At 43.0% G+C, this 14332-nt stretch overlaps 1 protein-coding gene across 18 annotated transcripts in view; it reads right to left on the bottom strand.

Annotated features, from left to right (window-relative positions):
• Positions 1-14332, bottom strand: part of LOC119166874 (MAP/microtubule affinity-regulating kinase 3-like) — a 163841-nt gene that overhangs the window by 35922 nt on the left and 113587 nt on the right. For 14 of the 18 annotated variants that reach the window (XM_075867492.1, XM_037418259.2, XM_075867498.1 and 11 more), the window contains 4 exons: positions 5544-5642; positions 3437-3469; positions 991-1215; positions 64-651 (listed from right to left, as the gene is read on the bottom strand). In XM_075867492.1, the coding sequence (XP_075723607.1) occupies positions 64-651; positions 991-1215; positions 3437-3469; positions 5544-5642 (945 nt within the window). The remainder of the gene's footprint in view (positions 1-63; positions 652-990; positions 1216-3436; positions 3470-5543; positions 5643-14332) is intronic. The other 4 variants (XM_075867495.1, XM_075867508.1, XM_075867505.1 and 1 more) reach the window with 1 other exon arrangement.

The following is a 14332-nucleotide window of genomic DNA, read 5'->3' as shown; positions in this document are numbered from 1 at the left end:
GATTTCGTCAAATAATATAACACAAGACAGACATCGAGAAGACAACGAGAATGTGGGCATTACCTCGAGCGTGGCTCGCTTGGCAGGGTTGAGGACGAGGAATTTTTTTAGAAGGTTCTCGCAGTCGGTGGACATGTAGAAGGGGATCCGGTACTTGCCCCTGAGAACCCGCTCGCGCAGTTCCTTCAGGTTGGCTCCGTCAAAGGGCAATGACCCGCTCACAAGCGTGTACAGGATGACACCAAGGCTCCAGACGTCCACCTCGGGCCCGTCATACTTCTTGCCCTGGAAGAGCTCGGGTGCGGCGTAGGGCGGGCTGCCGCAGAATGTGTCCAGCTTCATGCCGGGCACAAACTCATTGCTGAAGCCAAAGTCGGCAATCTTGATGTTCATCTCGCCGTCGAGCAGCAAGTTTTCAGCTTTGAGGTCACGGTGGATAATCCGCTTCTGGTGGCAGTACTGAACGGCCGACACGATCTGGCGAAACTTTGCACGCGCCTCTTTCTCCTTCATGCGGCCGTGAGCGACGAGGTAGTCGAAGACCTCGCCCCCGCTGGCGTACTCCATGACCAGGTAGAGTGTTTTCTCCGTCTCGATCACCTGGTACAACTTGACTATGTTTGGGTGGTCAAGCATTTTCATGATGCGAACCTGCACGAAAACATAGCAGAAGGTAAACGTGCGTTCGAAATAATATGGCAAACTCAAACTAAGACCGAAGCCACCCGAGTTACTTACACAATGGGTGTTCAAACTTTGAAACAACTGCACAACATACATATGCAATTGAGAGAAAGAGTAACATCAGATATTCCAGACAAAGAAATGTGTTCTTAAAAGCAGCAGCAAAACCTATCAGCCTCGTATGATAACCACTTATTTAGGTTTATCCAAAACACATCACAATATATGTGCATCCGCAACAGCTACCTTAAAACAGTTCATTGGTTAGCTGTTAGGCATGACTAGTGTGGACAGGGCCCTCCTCACCTCTCTGAAAAGTTTCTGTAGACTCGACGGGTTCAGCTGCGTCTTGTCAATGATCTTGATGGCCACCTCTTTTCCCGTGGGCACATGTTTGGCCAGCTTCACCTTGGCAAAGTTGCCCTTGCCAATGGTTTTGAGCAGCCGGTAGCGGCCAATGTGCGGCTCCTCGGAGGTGCGGCTGCGTGGCGCCGACGTCGTGCGTGGCGCAAGCACCGACACCTCCTCTCCCTAAAGCACAGGAACCACACCACTCAAAACACTGCGCACATCCCAACTTGTGAGCGCTGCGCCCACACCTGGCAAAACGGCTTCGAAACAGACAAATAAAGCGGAGGTAAATGCAGTAGCAACGTTTTGTCACGCATGAAAATTCAGCAACTAAATTATCATATACTAGAGCCAGATGTAAACTAAAGAAGCGCAATATTTTCTAGGTACTCGTTTGCACGTTAATACAACCAAGTGAATTGAACATATAATCAAGCCAGGCAAAGCATAAAAGAGATTAAATGTGTCTAACAGTGTGCTAATGTTGACCCACAAGCTTCAGGCTACACGACCAATGCTCGGCCTGTTCCATTGTGGCTAACACGGTAGCGCATTGGATGCACGATTCGAAGGTTGAGGGTTCACATCCCACCAATGAAATGAGCAATTTTTCATTCACATGCATTCATTTCAATTTAAATCACAATTAGTACACTGTAATTAAACCCAAAAATTAACATCCTATATGCTTTGCCTGGCCTGTCTATTCATTTTATTTGGCAAAGCCAAATGTTTTATCGTTCCGGTTAGGAGCTAGTTAAACTACCAAACAGCACCTTTAGCAACAATCACGCACATTCAACCTGGAACACAACGTGCAGTTGTATTTAAAATTGCCACAGTGAACCAAGAAAGCACCTACAAATAGCCTATGCGAATGAAGATTGCAAAAATTGTACTATAAACATGCTTAATAAAGTAACACGAAATCACGCTAAGTCAGCTATGCCACATTCAACACGTGCAAGAAAGAGGAGCTACCCAAGAAACAGCCCAACAAAAATGCTGAAGCAACCAAACATTAAATGCCACCATGAAACTAATGTATCACAATTTACATATGCAGGCAGTCAGTTTTTCATGGTTTACAGCAGTGTGCATAACAAGCAGTTGACTATTTTTGATTAAGTGTGCTAATCAGTGTTGCGGTGCGTTCATGGTTACTGCAGCAGTCCCCACGATCTTTCCACTTCACCATTGTTTCGTTACTATGCTTTGCTTAGAGTGAATCAAGTCTTTTTTTTTCTCGTCTGTTGTAGCATATTAAAGTCAATCATTTACATACTCAAAGTAACTATGACTAATGATGCATATCATCTTCGAAAACAAAGCCTGCGGGTCCCTAAGACGCGTACTAACTATGGCAAACAAAAATTAACTTATCAGGCGACTGTAGCTATGAACAAAATGTCTACAAATATTAATTTTGATGCGTCAATGAAAATATTTAAAAAGGAAACAAATATTTAGTCAACTCTGGTCTCTGTTAGGTATAACATTTTCACTGCTATATGCTTAAGAACAGTTTATTTTGTTGTACTTGTAAGTGTAGCTGATTTATATATCTATTATGTCATGTATGTAGTTATATTGTTTCACTAACTGTCGCCAGACTGTACAATGAAGCCGAGGCCTTTGTCAGGTACCCCAGCCTTTAGCCCCAGGTTCCTCCTTCGTATGAAAGCAACTTCAAAAAAATGCTGAAACTAGTCAAAATGATGAAATCAAATCAAGAACATTACATTAGCTTTCGAATGACAACTGTTGAGCTGAAAGCCTCTTGGCAACTCAAAGCAGTCCTGCAAACGAATTTTTATGTATTGCAACCCTTGTTGCAAGACTCTCTGTAGAGAGCAATTATTTTACTCAAAAGTGACGCAGATGCAACTTTCAGAGAAAGCAGACGTGAATACAGAACAAGCATTCGTGTGGACAGTGTTCACAGAGAGATCAAGACTTGCAGCATGCTATAGGTACTAGTATTGGCAAGTGACCTCTTCATTCAAAGAAACCATACAGAACCCACGATTAAAACAGAACAATTATTTGCAACACCCCCATTCCCACAGGAAGAATAACAAATTTTCAGAACGAAACTTTAACCTCAGAGAAGCTCGCATCGGATATCGGTCGGCGCTATTGAATCCTGACCTAAGCCCCCAAAATGATAAAACAAAAACTTATAAACAAATTCTGTCAAAATGAAAGAAAAAAAAAGTATCCTAACGACACGACAGCATCCAGCCATTGCAACATGCACACCTCACAGCGTATGCCAGCCGGCCAGACGCAAGCACCATTTCCAGCACTCACTAAACAACCAGCCAAGAACGGCACCAACACCACGACAAACTACGACAACCACCACCACCCTAATTGATGCTGCGATGAACACACTCACCGTAGGGAGTTTAGGAGACTTAAAGATTGGGCCCTGAAAACAACAGCAGGGGTTAGTTGGCAAGCCGCGCCTCATTCGGTTGGTTAGTCGTGTTACTTGAAGCAGTGACATTCCAAGAGGCTGAGCAGGACGCGTGTGGGGTAGCTGCCCTCTGAAGGAAGCAAGCCTGATAATCTCTATCCATGACAAGGGAAATCGTCTGACAAGTTAAGTACACAGCTGAACACCAAGTGACTGTAAGCCAGTGACAAGAGCTCGTCAGGGGCGACTCCAGTGTTACTTATTTTACTTCGTTGCGAATGGGGGGGCACCCTGAACGTTCCTTCATGGGGGCAGGAAAGCTGGGAACTAATAAGCTGTGTTGTTTTGACACTGTTGTAGCTCTTTGATGGGTAAGACCACCCCGCGGCCTGACCACTTTGCAGCAACTGCCACCATTCTTTTGGGATCCCACAATAACCAATATGGCCAACAATACGACACTGCAAAGTTGGCTTCTAATTAGGTCACTCCTTAAATACAACAAAAATTTACATACAGACATCCCTGCTTAAAGCTGAAGTTACCATCCCTGCTTATCACTGTCTGTGCAGTCACCACAGCACACTAGGGACATACCAAAAGAAAGCTTATTTGAGCAAAGAGTACAATTCCACAGGTAATGCCATTTGCCAAGATGGCTCAATGATATTGCAGATTGAAGTAACTGCCCAAACACTTTCCTTACACCACCACTACAGATGGAGCGAAGAGTAAGTGCTATTTGAATAAAACCTGCTGCGCTCCACAACTTGTAGCGCCATCTTGACGATTGTACAGAAGCAATAGATGTAACACGGCGGGAATTCTTGAAGAACGCACAAGCTTGACGGTTAAAGTGCACGTAAGTGGTGCGGTGACCCCGGCCTTCAAAAATTTTAAAAACACAAATAGAAAAAAACAGTTCCTCCCGATTCTAAACTCTCCTAGAAGCACTCTAGAAGCCTTCCAGCAGCAGTGACGAGGACACCAATGTTTGTTGCCGAGGCTAATTCAGACAAATCAGTTACATATTTGTGCATGTTAAGTTTTATTAAGCATTTTGCAATGACGATTCATTTTCCAAAATCTGCATTTAATAGTCACGTTTAAGCATGGAAAATTACGCTGCCAATTTTCTTTCTGCAAAAAAAAAAAAAATGAATGGGACCAACCGAGGTTTCAATATCTCACAATGCGTCATGCAATCTTTCTTAAGGAATGCTTGATCTATAGTCATAATTCTTTAAATGAAGATTTTCTAGTACTCTTGCAACAATATATAGAAAAACTTGGTATTAAAATTCTCGCCAGAGATGTCACTATTCATTCAAAAGTGTACCTAAAAATTTTCTGGTTGTTTCTTGCCTACGAATTTTTTGCACAAACGTAAGCATCTTGTACATCATTCAAAATGGCACATGAAAGCACATTTATCTTCACTTTGATATATTGCGTAGCACTGTAAACTCAGTGGCTCTATAACAAAAATTTCCAAACTAAAACATACAAAAAGGGGACAGTTAAACATACACACAACTGATACATGCCATTCGTGTATTTGTAAATGAAGTTCCTTTGCAACGAACTGTTAGCTTCAGGTAGTATTCGATCTTTAGGCATCACACAACCAAGTTCTTCAACATTGGTGTTAGGCTTGGTGCAACTGCCAGTGAAGGCGCATTTTGCTTTCAATTATCGTAATATACTAAGCACTGCCACTTCATAAAAAAACTCTGAGAAATTCCCACTGCTTGAAGTCACAAAAAAGTTAAAGCGACGGCCTTTCTAGCGCACATCGTAACCTTATCTTGTGGCAGCTACTACAGAAGTACATACATCTTCAAAGTACTCACTACGCCATCATTCAGCACTTTACGGAGACGTGATGTACTGAATACGCTTATGAAGGCATTACGTCACCTGATGCCAAAAAGCGCTCTTATGATCTCATGACAGATTTCACTGAGGGCCTGCTCAACCTGGCAACGCTAATGGGTGGAATCGGCATGCAACAGTTTGAAGCATAATCGCCCTGAAGACGACAATTACATTGCCGCGTTAGTTGCCAGTATTGAATCAGACTTACCTGGTCGGTCGTGACCGACTCATGGACGGTCTGCAGAGGTGTCCGCACACTGGACATGGCGACTGTGAGGGGGCGCAACTTTACTGTCCCTCTGTGAGCCTGGACAAGTAGAAATCGAAAGTCGACATGAGCACGGTGACAACCAAGAATCACTTGTGGTTCACGACAGCAGATCCTTGCTAGACAAACCATCCTGGCCTCTAAACAATCTAAGGAATCGCTAAGCAAATAGTATGCCCGCTCACAACATGAGTATTCTGTACGTTCACACAAATGTATGTCCTCCTGTTGTAGTAAACCAGGAATGCTTAAAACTCCATTGCTAATGATGCAACAGTCATCTACCTACTATCTTCTTCATGAGTCATGACATTCGTGATGATATTGACTAACAAATATGGTTTAGGTAATATTCATATATCAGCTTTATTTCAAAGCTGTTGACAAAACTTCATCTTGAACATCTTGAATCCTGAATACTGTAATTACTAATGTATTTCAACTTGCAGTAAAATAATATTCCCAGGGCTCTAGTCGCTGTTGCGTACAAGCTTCTTTCAGTTTATGGGAATTTCGAGTGTAAGAAACACACTCACAAAATGAATTTGGGTGTGAATGTGTGTTGGAATGCGTGCTTCTTGCGCTGAAAATTCCTCTCAACTGTGCACCATCTCGCCGAATTAGAAGTATTATTAGAGCCATTCCTTCAGTTTAAATAACTGCTGCATTTTCGTCGGTTAAGAGTAAACATAATGTTACTTCGTTAAAGCTTGTGAATATCTGTTTAAAATAATATGTGGAATTCTTTAGGTCTTTTTGAAAAGTGGTTACATATTGCCATTCTAGGGCTGCTTTGAAAATGATTGCCGTAGTATTAGAAAATTATTTGAATAGTTCATGGTTCATACTTCTATTCGATCTGGGATCATTGCCATTCAATTCGTATTCAGTTCGGTTCTGCATTTCACTATATGCACACCCCTAGGCATAACAAAGCAATATGTATGCGAGAAAGGAAAATCAAGCACTGTACGCCATTGCAGAAGAAATTAGGGTAATGCACGAATTGCTGGTAAAATTAAGGATTTGCAAACTGAAACAACATCAACAAAGTGCTTGATTGGGCTGATTGGTGCTGCATGGTAGACGAAGAAAGTGCTTAACAGGGCAAGCGACAGGAGGGGATGGAAGAGACGAGAACAGAGCATTCAACTAACAACTAAAGTTTATTGCAAACCAACTGCAATATATAGGAAAACAGGATCCGTGCAAAGCTACGCAACAAAAGCAGTATTACACAAACATGCACCATGCGGCGTACATTATCAAGAACCGGTCATATCAGTGGACCCCAGACAACTAATTTCACAGCCGTGAAGAGAAATTGAGCGTACGCTAACATAGGGAGCACCAAGTCAACTAGATGCATGTCAAGGAATTTCAAATGAAAAACCACTAGACCACCAACTACAATAATCACGAAGACACACACAAGGGTGACAGAAAGACAGCAATCCAAGTTAGTAAAGTGAAATATTGTGTTCAACTTCAATAATGGCGGAGTGACATTTGTAATCTCTTGTTATAGGTGGGTAGCACAATTCAGATGAATAACAATGTATTTATTAAATACTTTTGATGAGCCAAGATTAATCAAGCATTATTCCAGCTGTAGGTGGGCAAACGTATCTAAGCAATTCAAGGGCACCTATGAGGCTTGCAATATTCACACTCTAATACATTCTTGTCACACTGGCCAATTTAGCCTCATTTAGAACGAGTGCACAGAGTGTCGTTTTGCCATCGCACTGGTATACTTGGCCAAATGGCGGTGATGTGAATGTCGGCAGCACCATAATGTGCCTGTCATTTTAGGCACTATGAATGTGGCCACTGCATGACACTGCTGTGGCATGTCCCTAGCTTCCATATCTTAAAGTGGGTTGAGGGGGAAGGAACTAGTTTGTGACTGCATGGTGTTTTAATGCATCACAAGATTTCCTAAAACAAAATCAAAGGTATCAAAATCCTGCATACCTAGCTATCTATATTTAATTTTCAAGCCGCTGCTTTAGGGGCCTGACACATTAGCCGAGCGAGTTTGGCGAAAGTACTCACTATAGAGTACATTTTGAAGCGAATTTCACGACGTGTTCCCACGTGACAGCATGCGAATAACACTAGCATAAAGTGTACTCAAAGTGTCTCTGCCCCAAATTTTGCACATGTCACAGAAGTAAAAGTCCATGCTAACCCCATTTTGGGCTAGAAGGGGCCGTACTGGCATTAAAAACTCTACGAAAAATAACATATCAAGAATGGCTGCTTCTTTGCTTACTGCAAATATATACAAACCAGCAGATAGCCACAGATTTTCCACCTTGCATCATACAAAACATTACGACTGGCAGACAATATTAGACAGCATGGCTTTTGAGTCAACTCCCCGTAAAATGCCTGGGGAAGAAATAAAATGTGGTCCAAATGTGGAAAGCTACATCAACCGAGAGAAGTTGATGCAGCTTCTGATCTTCGACATGCACATTTCTAAAAACAGCAGAGTGAGCTTCAAGTGTGTTGCAGTTTCTCAGGTGAAGAAGTGTTGAGGCCAATACTAGAAGATAGAATGCTTTACCATAAGTGCTTGATGTCTACTATGCTATAGCTAACTGTAAAGAAAGCACAAGTTTGTGACAGTGGCAAGTCTGCCTACAAGTTTGCTGGCACCATTCTATAATACTAGTGTAGTTTACTACCTGTCATGGTCAAAAATGTTTCTCTAGTCAATAAACTACTTATTAATATCATTAAAAAATAAACATCATGCCCCTTTCACACACTAAAGTACTGTATTACACATAAAATAGGCAGAATTTTTGACCAGCTGTTGTCATGAATGATGCTGTCATATGCTCTCAAAGCTCAATCAAGATACCCGACGATTACTTGCCAGACACAAAGAAAGCACAACTGCCTTCACTAAAAACAACTGTGTTTTAAAGTCAATGAATGAGATTATGACAAGCAAACTGATGCAGATGTACATATGCTTGATGTACACATGCATGCACAGGATATAGATGTTTTAACCCAGACGAGGAACATGAACTCTGCAAACCATTTAGTTTTCAAAACTTGCGCAAAATAAGTTCGTAGGAACGAACATTTCCCAGACTACTATGCTGAAATCCTGCCTTTCCACATTCGTACTGCTTGCAATACCAGCGTTTTAGAGAGCCCTCCCAGTTAATATGCAGTGCAATCTTCAACCGGGAACAAGGTGAATGAAAACTTGGAACCGCTTTTCGGCCGCTGCTCTTACTACAAAGGACAGCCGATTGTGTCCACTGGCACTCCCCCATGTGACACCTGCCACGTGCTGACTTTTTCTTGGCAGCACAGGTGAACGTGTTAGTTAGAATACACCAGGCTTAACCAGTAAAGAGAAAAAAGGGGATGGAAGAGAGAAAGAAAGAAATGTTTAGTGTCAAAGGACCGTGCTTCACCGGCTTTCACGCAAACTGCAAGCCAGTTCAAGGAACGTGCAAGGCCTGGCATGGCATTCATCTCGCAGGGTCTCTGCCAGACCAGCGGGAGCCGCGCTTTATTTATAGACTGGCTGTCGTCGTCGCGGAAGGTCCACGGCCAGTGGAACGGCGGCTGCTGCAAAGGTTGGCCTAGTCACCTTGGTGCTGAATCGCCTGATTCACTCTCCGCAACTCTCTCACCAGCTCCTAACAAGGAGACACTACACAACATCACAACTGTACATTTAGTTTTATTAGCTTTTCCTTGATTGTAGAATCTAACTGTGCACTCGAGGGGAATCACTATTGGCCAGGACAAGCGATTATATCCTGGTAGAAATGATAAGGACGTGAATTATAGGGACCGATTCAAGCCTCCTTGTCACATTCAGGGGGATATTCAAGTTTTCTACATCATGTTTAAAGGCACAAAGAATAGCAACATGTCGTGTAGCCCAGAGTGAAAGCCTTGAAGCTGAATTATGGAGTCATTCACTTTGCCGTACACGTTCTGATGATGTGATGCGCAAGGTAATCAGTGCTCAAAATTGAAGCATGCATATTATCCATCTACACCACTTTATACTGCTTACAAGGTAATAGGAGCAGCATGCTGAGAATCGACACTACCTTTGTAGCAACTTTAGAAAAATGTTTAGCCGCAGCAAATGTGTGCAGAGTGCATATGTACATGCAGAAACTGCCATGCAAAAATGCGGACTGTTCTCGTGCTAAAATGCACTATTTTCAGCATGTGTTGTGTGTATACAACTTCATGGTTGCCTGAGAGAAACTATGTTATAAATTTTTCACGGTGTTTTCTGCATTGCCATTGACTTCTACCACCCACCTTCATACAATGAAGACATAACCACTACAGAAAAACCGAGTTGGCCTGTTCAGGTGCGATTCCTTGTTCAAAAAAATTTATTTCAGTCACATTTTCTTTACCGCAGCTTTGGTGAGTAGAAAAAACGCTGCCTCAGGTCGTGGTGTGAACACATGACAAAGGTTTTGAAAGTGTGCTTAGAAAACATATTTTCCACAGCACACAGCACTTATTCTAACTTGCAGAAACTGTGATTTCGCTGCGATAACTCTTTGTATGTTTACTGTCGATGTGCACCCTGCAACCACTATTCACGTTTTCCTCCTCTACAACATTGACCCAACAGCAACTCCTTAAAGAAATTTATGGCATCACGAGTAAGTAATAGGACCAAGTTAGCTCGGTTAACTGGAATGAACACACAGGTCCAAACTGTGCGACAACAAATAAAGAGTGTAAAGAAAGAAGGCATTCGCCAGTGGGACGCTGTCTTGGTGTGAAGTGAGAGTGCTGATCGAGAGCTGTTGGCACTGAGCCTGTTTTTAGCCGTGTGCTGGCTATACAACATGGTTCAATGGGGCTCTTCCAAAGTTGGGGGGAAGAGCCCCAACTGGGCAGTTTGTGGCTACTTCCTTGGTCTCCAAATACAACATGCACGAAAGTTGATGAACCTTGTGCAAATCTCCTTCAATCTGTGCCAGCATGGTATTGCTACCAACAGTGGGCAAGGCAGCAAGGAGTACCATTATGACAGTTCATTTGCAAGTAAGCTGCAAAAACAACCTACGATTAAATAGTTGAAGTTGGCAGGTAGGTTTGAGCAAGACTAAAAATACGGTATAGCTTTTTTTACATATAAAATTGCTAGAGTAAGGATTGGTGTCTCAAATGTGAAGCTGCACTGCTGCCGTCGTACTATAGCCCCTAAAAAAAGAAGAAAACATTGACTTGCTTATCAGCACTTCATGTTTTGTTACGCTTTATAGGTCATTATAATATCAATGATTATTCAAAGGTATGACCAAGCTGGTTACAAGTAGTTGCAAGTGGTCACTTTGGTTGAAAAGGGACCATTTCAAGACCGTCCTTTGCTGCTCAATTTTCGAAGCATCCAAATGGAGTTGCATGCGCTTGTGAACCAACCAGACACACAAGAACAGGACCTCCTTATTTTTTAGCAGGCAATGGAGGTGTGCACAGACACGGAGAGCCCCAATTACGAGCCATTTCCTGCGTGGCGGTGAGAAGGTTGGTCTATGGTCGCATACAGCAAGAAGTTTAGACAGGCTTCTTCCAGACGACCGAAGCGCACCAGCTGATCGCCTCCGTGACCAAAGAAATAGTCCCACTCGTGCACTCGGCAATTCCCAATGAATGCGCGGTCACCGGCCGTTTGGTTCAAGACGTCGGTCGGCAGTGCGTGCCCATTCGTGCAGGCTTCTGTGCATCCGCCTTGGAGGAGGAGATGCCGCGGACTTGTAAAGTTTTACCCGACTATAGCTCACGTGAAGAACGTCAACTGTCGTGAGTTGCTTCTTGGGTGACAGTTGCACGACCTCTGTCAATCAGCAGCGCGAACGAGCCTTTAAGGCCGGAAACAACCAAGATTTTATTCATTCGTTGTTTTTTCAAGTACCCTCATTCAAGCAATAGAACGCGAACTGTGCGCCGCTTCCTTATGGCATATCTCTTTTGTGGAAATGACGTGTGCTACAGTGAAACTCTGGGATAACAAACAATCTCGATTTCCAGGTCCACCAAACAAAGTTCCTCTTATAGTTCTGCTATGTTACTCTGGTGTTTTGGAATAAATGAGCTCTTGCTTCTCAAATTCCAGGGAACTCTTGAATAAAGCTTTCTTTCTATCAAGCACAGCCTTTTATTAAAAGCATATTCACCAGCTCCTTTTGTGCCCATTGTCTATCTAATATACCTAAGCTAAAGCTCTCTTCTAGGATGAAAAGTCAATCTGTCATTCAACCTATACAGTGGAAAGAAAGGCAGGGCGTTTAACTATGCTAACAAAATGCCACAAAAACAACCTATGCTATTCAATCCCGCCTTCTTTACTGTGTTTACGACGCCGTGAGAGCCCTTTAAAAGTCAATGGCCGTCCAATATCTGCGCTTTTCAGATGTTACTTAAGAACCGCAAACAGGAGCTACCCAAGAAAGAGCCCGCAAGCTAAATACAGATTACAGCAAAGATGGACAGGTGTCGGACGTCAATCCAAACAGCAATGGGGTGACAGGATGACATTTTGTCACCATTGTGAAGATGTATGCGAGTTCCGATGGACTTGGCTTAAGCGAGGCAATTTACCCTATAAGCACTACAAAAAATGCTCAAGTGTCTGAATATGCCTGCTTGCAGAAGGTATACTCCCCCCCCCCCCCCCCCAGCACCAAAATTGAAACCTCGAGATGCTTCTGCTGTTTAATTGTCCTGTATATGTGGGCACTTCTGACTAATTATTAGTGTCAGTTGTTACCTTATATTTTGACTTTGTTTGAAAGTAAGCGTGAGAACTCAACTGAGTTAGCAACACAACACTTGCCAACAGTACCGTTGGCAAGACGCAGATTGAGGCTTTGTGTGACATTCCACGAGTAAATTATGCACGGTAAATGTCGCAAAAGATTTGAGGGGCAGCCATTTGAAGGGCTATCGTTCCTTACCGTGTCACTTTGTTGGGCTGCTCTCATATTTCTGGCTGATTAGGCTGAGAATGCTATCTCCTGAGGGGCAGCTCCCCGAATAGGCTGCACCGAAGCATCCAAATTGTTTCCATCTTTACCACGCGACCCACCGATTTGAAAACAATGTTTTTATTGTTTTTTATTGTAAACAAACGTAATCACACCACGTGCCTCCGTGCTGTGGGGCACTAGTTGCTAATGGCTTTAGGTTCAGGTGAAAGTAGTGACGCAAGACTGGGTGCTATCAATGAAGCTAACAGAAATTATGCAACAGGTTAGAGCATTTATGATTCCATTTTGGGATTATTAGACGAAACTAAATATTATAGCTAATAAGTCAAAGTCAAAGCAAAAAGTGAAATAATAAGTAATAAGTCAAAACAAAAAGTTGAAGGAGGTTCATTCGGCCTGATGACGCATGCACTCAAGGCATAGCACTTATGTCATCTGGCTGGTGTATTAGAGGTCCAGTCAAATATCTCGTTCGGAACATTCGTAGTAAACATTTTTATGCACATTTATTCTGTGTGGATGCGGACGGTGCCAACATCACTTGGGCTTCACAAATGAGTTCCGCAAAATCACAGAGGGTAACAGAAGGGTAATGAAAAGAATTCGGCAGAGTCGCTGTCCCAAAGAGCCATTGGTCCTAGGTTCGATTCCCGGACAAAGACAGATTTTTCTTTCGCTATGAAGCTTTCCTTCTGGCTTCATGTTAGAAGCAAGTAGTGATCAATTATCCCTTCCATCACATTAGCATGTGTGTGAAATCACTAGTGGTTGGATGACGCCACAGGAGTATATGAAACTTGGCACCGGAAGCAGGACCGTTTACTTATCAGGAAACCACACAGAAACGCTCTTTTCAGCTACAGAAACATTTTTTTTGTTAAAGCAGCATGATGCCGACAGTGCAGAGCAAGCAACAACACTTTCAAAAGGCTGCTTCCATCTAGCGAGGCTCAATCCACTCAAGAATAGAGAGTCCCACAAACACAATGCCCGCCCTGCGAGGAAATCGTGAAACGATAAAAAGCCGGTGAAGAGGTAGCCGGTGGTTGTCGGTTGAGAAGAAGCAACAAGGCAAGGCCTGCACATCAATTGGGTCGACCGGAGACGGAGGGCTTGTGATAGCGCTTTTAGATAACCAGCATATGCCTTGGCTCTAGATACTTCTCGGGGAGGAAACGCGATAGTGCGTCTGTTCTCCCGTTCTGCGAGTATGCAAAAACTGCGCAACAAGAGAGCTGTCTAAATGGCTTCAACGAAAATGTCTCTCATGCGTCAGCATTCTCAAATTGTCTTACATTGTCAGGTTTATCCTAAGTGTCCTTCAGTTTTATGCCCATCTATGGCACTACACTTGTAAGAAAAAAATCTCAGCTCTGCCAAAAGCAGTCGCTATCCCTCTAACAGACAGAATTTGCATAAATGCTCCATCCAATAACACTTATTCTCAAGACGTTAAAAGTACTTTCCAAGTGTTTCGGATGACCGACTTCCCCCAAAAAGTAGTGATTCAACCAGAAACCAAATTGCATGATAGTCTTTCACAGGTAAACGGCAGGTGTGCAACAGCTCCTTGGGCAGATGTGCCATTTATCTTTAGGTTTCAATCAAGTATTGAGGCTGGAAAGCAAGGAAAATAATCGCAGCTTAGCAGGCTATGTTAGCCGATACTTTTCAACAATAACGAACCTACTGGTGTGCTGCAAAGATGGCGAAGCGTTCTGC

The sequence above is a fragment of the Rhipicephalus microplus genome, chromosome 6 (assembly GCF_043290135.1).
Source record: "Rhipicephalus microplus isolate Deutch F79 chromosome 6, USDA_Rmic, whole genome shotgun sequence".
Classification (NCBI taxonomy): domain Eukaryota; kingdom Metazoa; phylum Arthropoda; class Arachnida; order Ixodida; family Ixodidae; genus Rhipicephalus; species Rhipicephalus microplus.
Note: the sequence above shows the minus strand (reverse complement) of the source record. Positions and strands in the feature narration are given on the sequence as shown.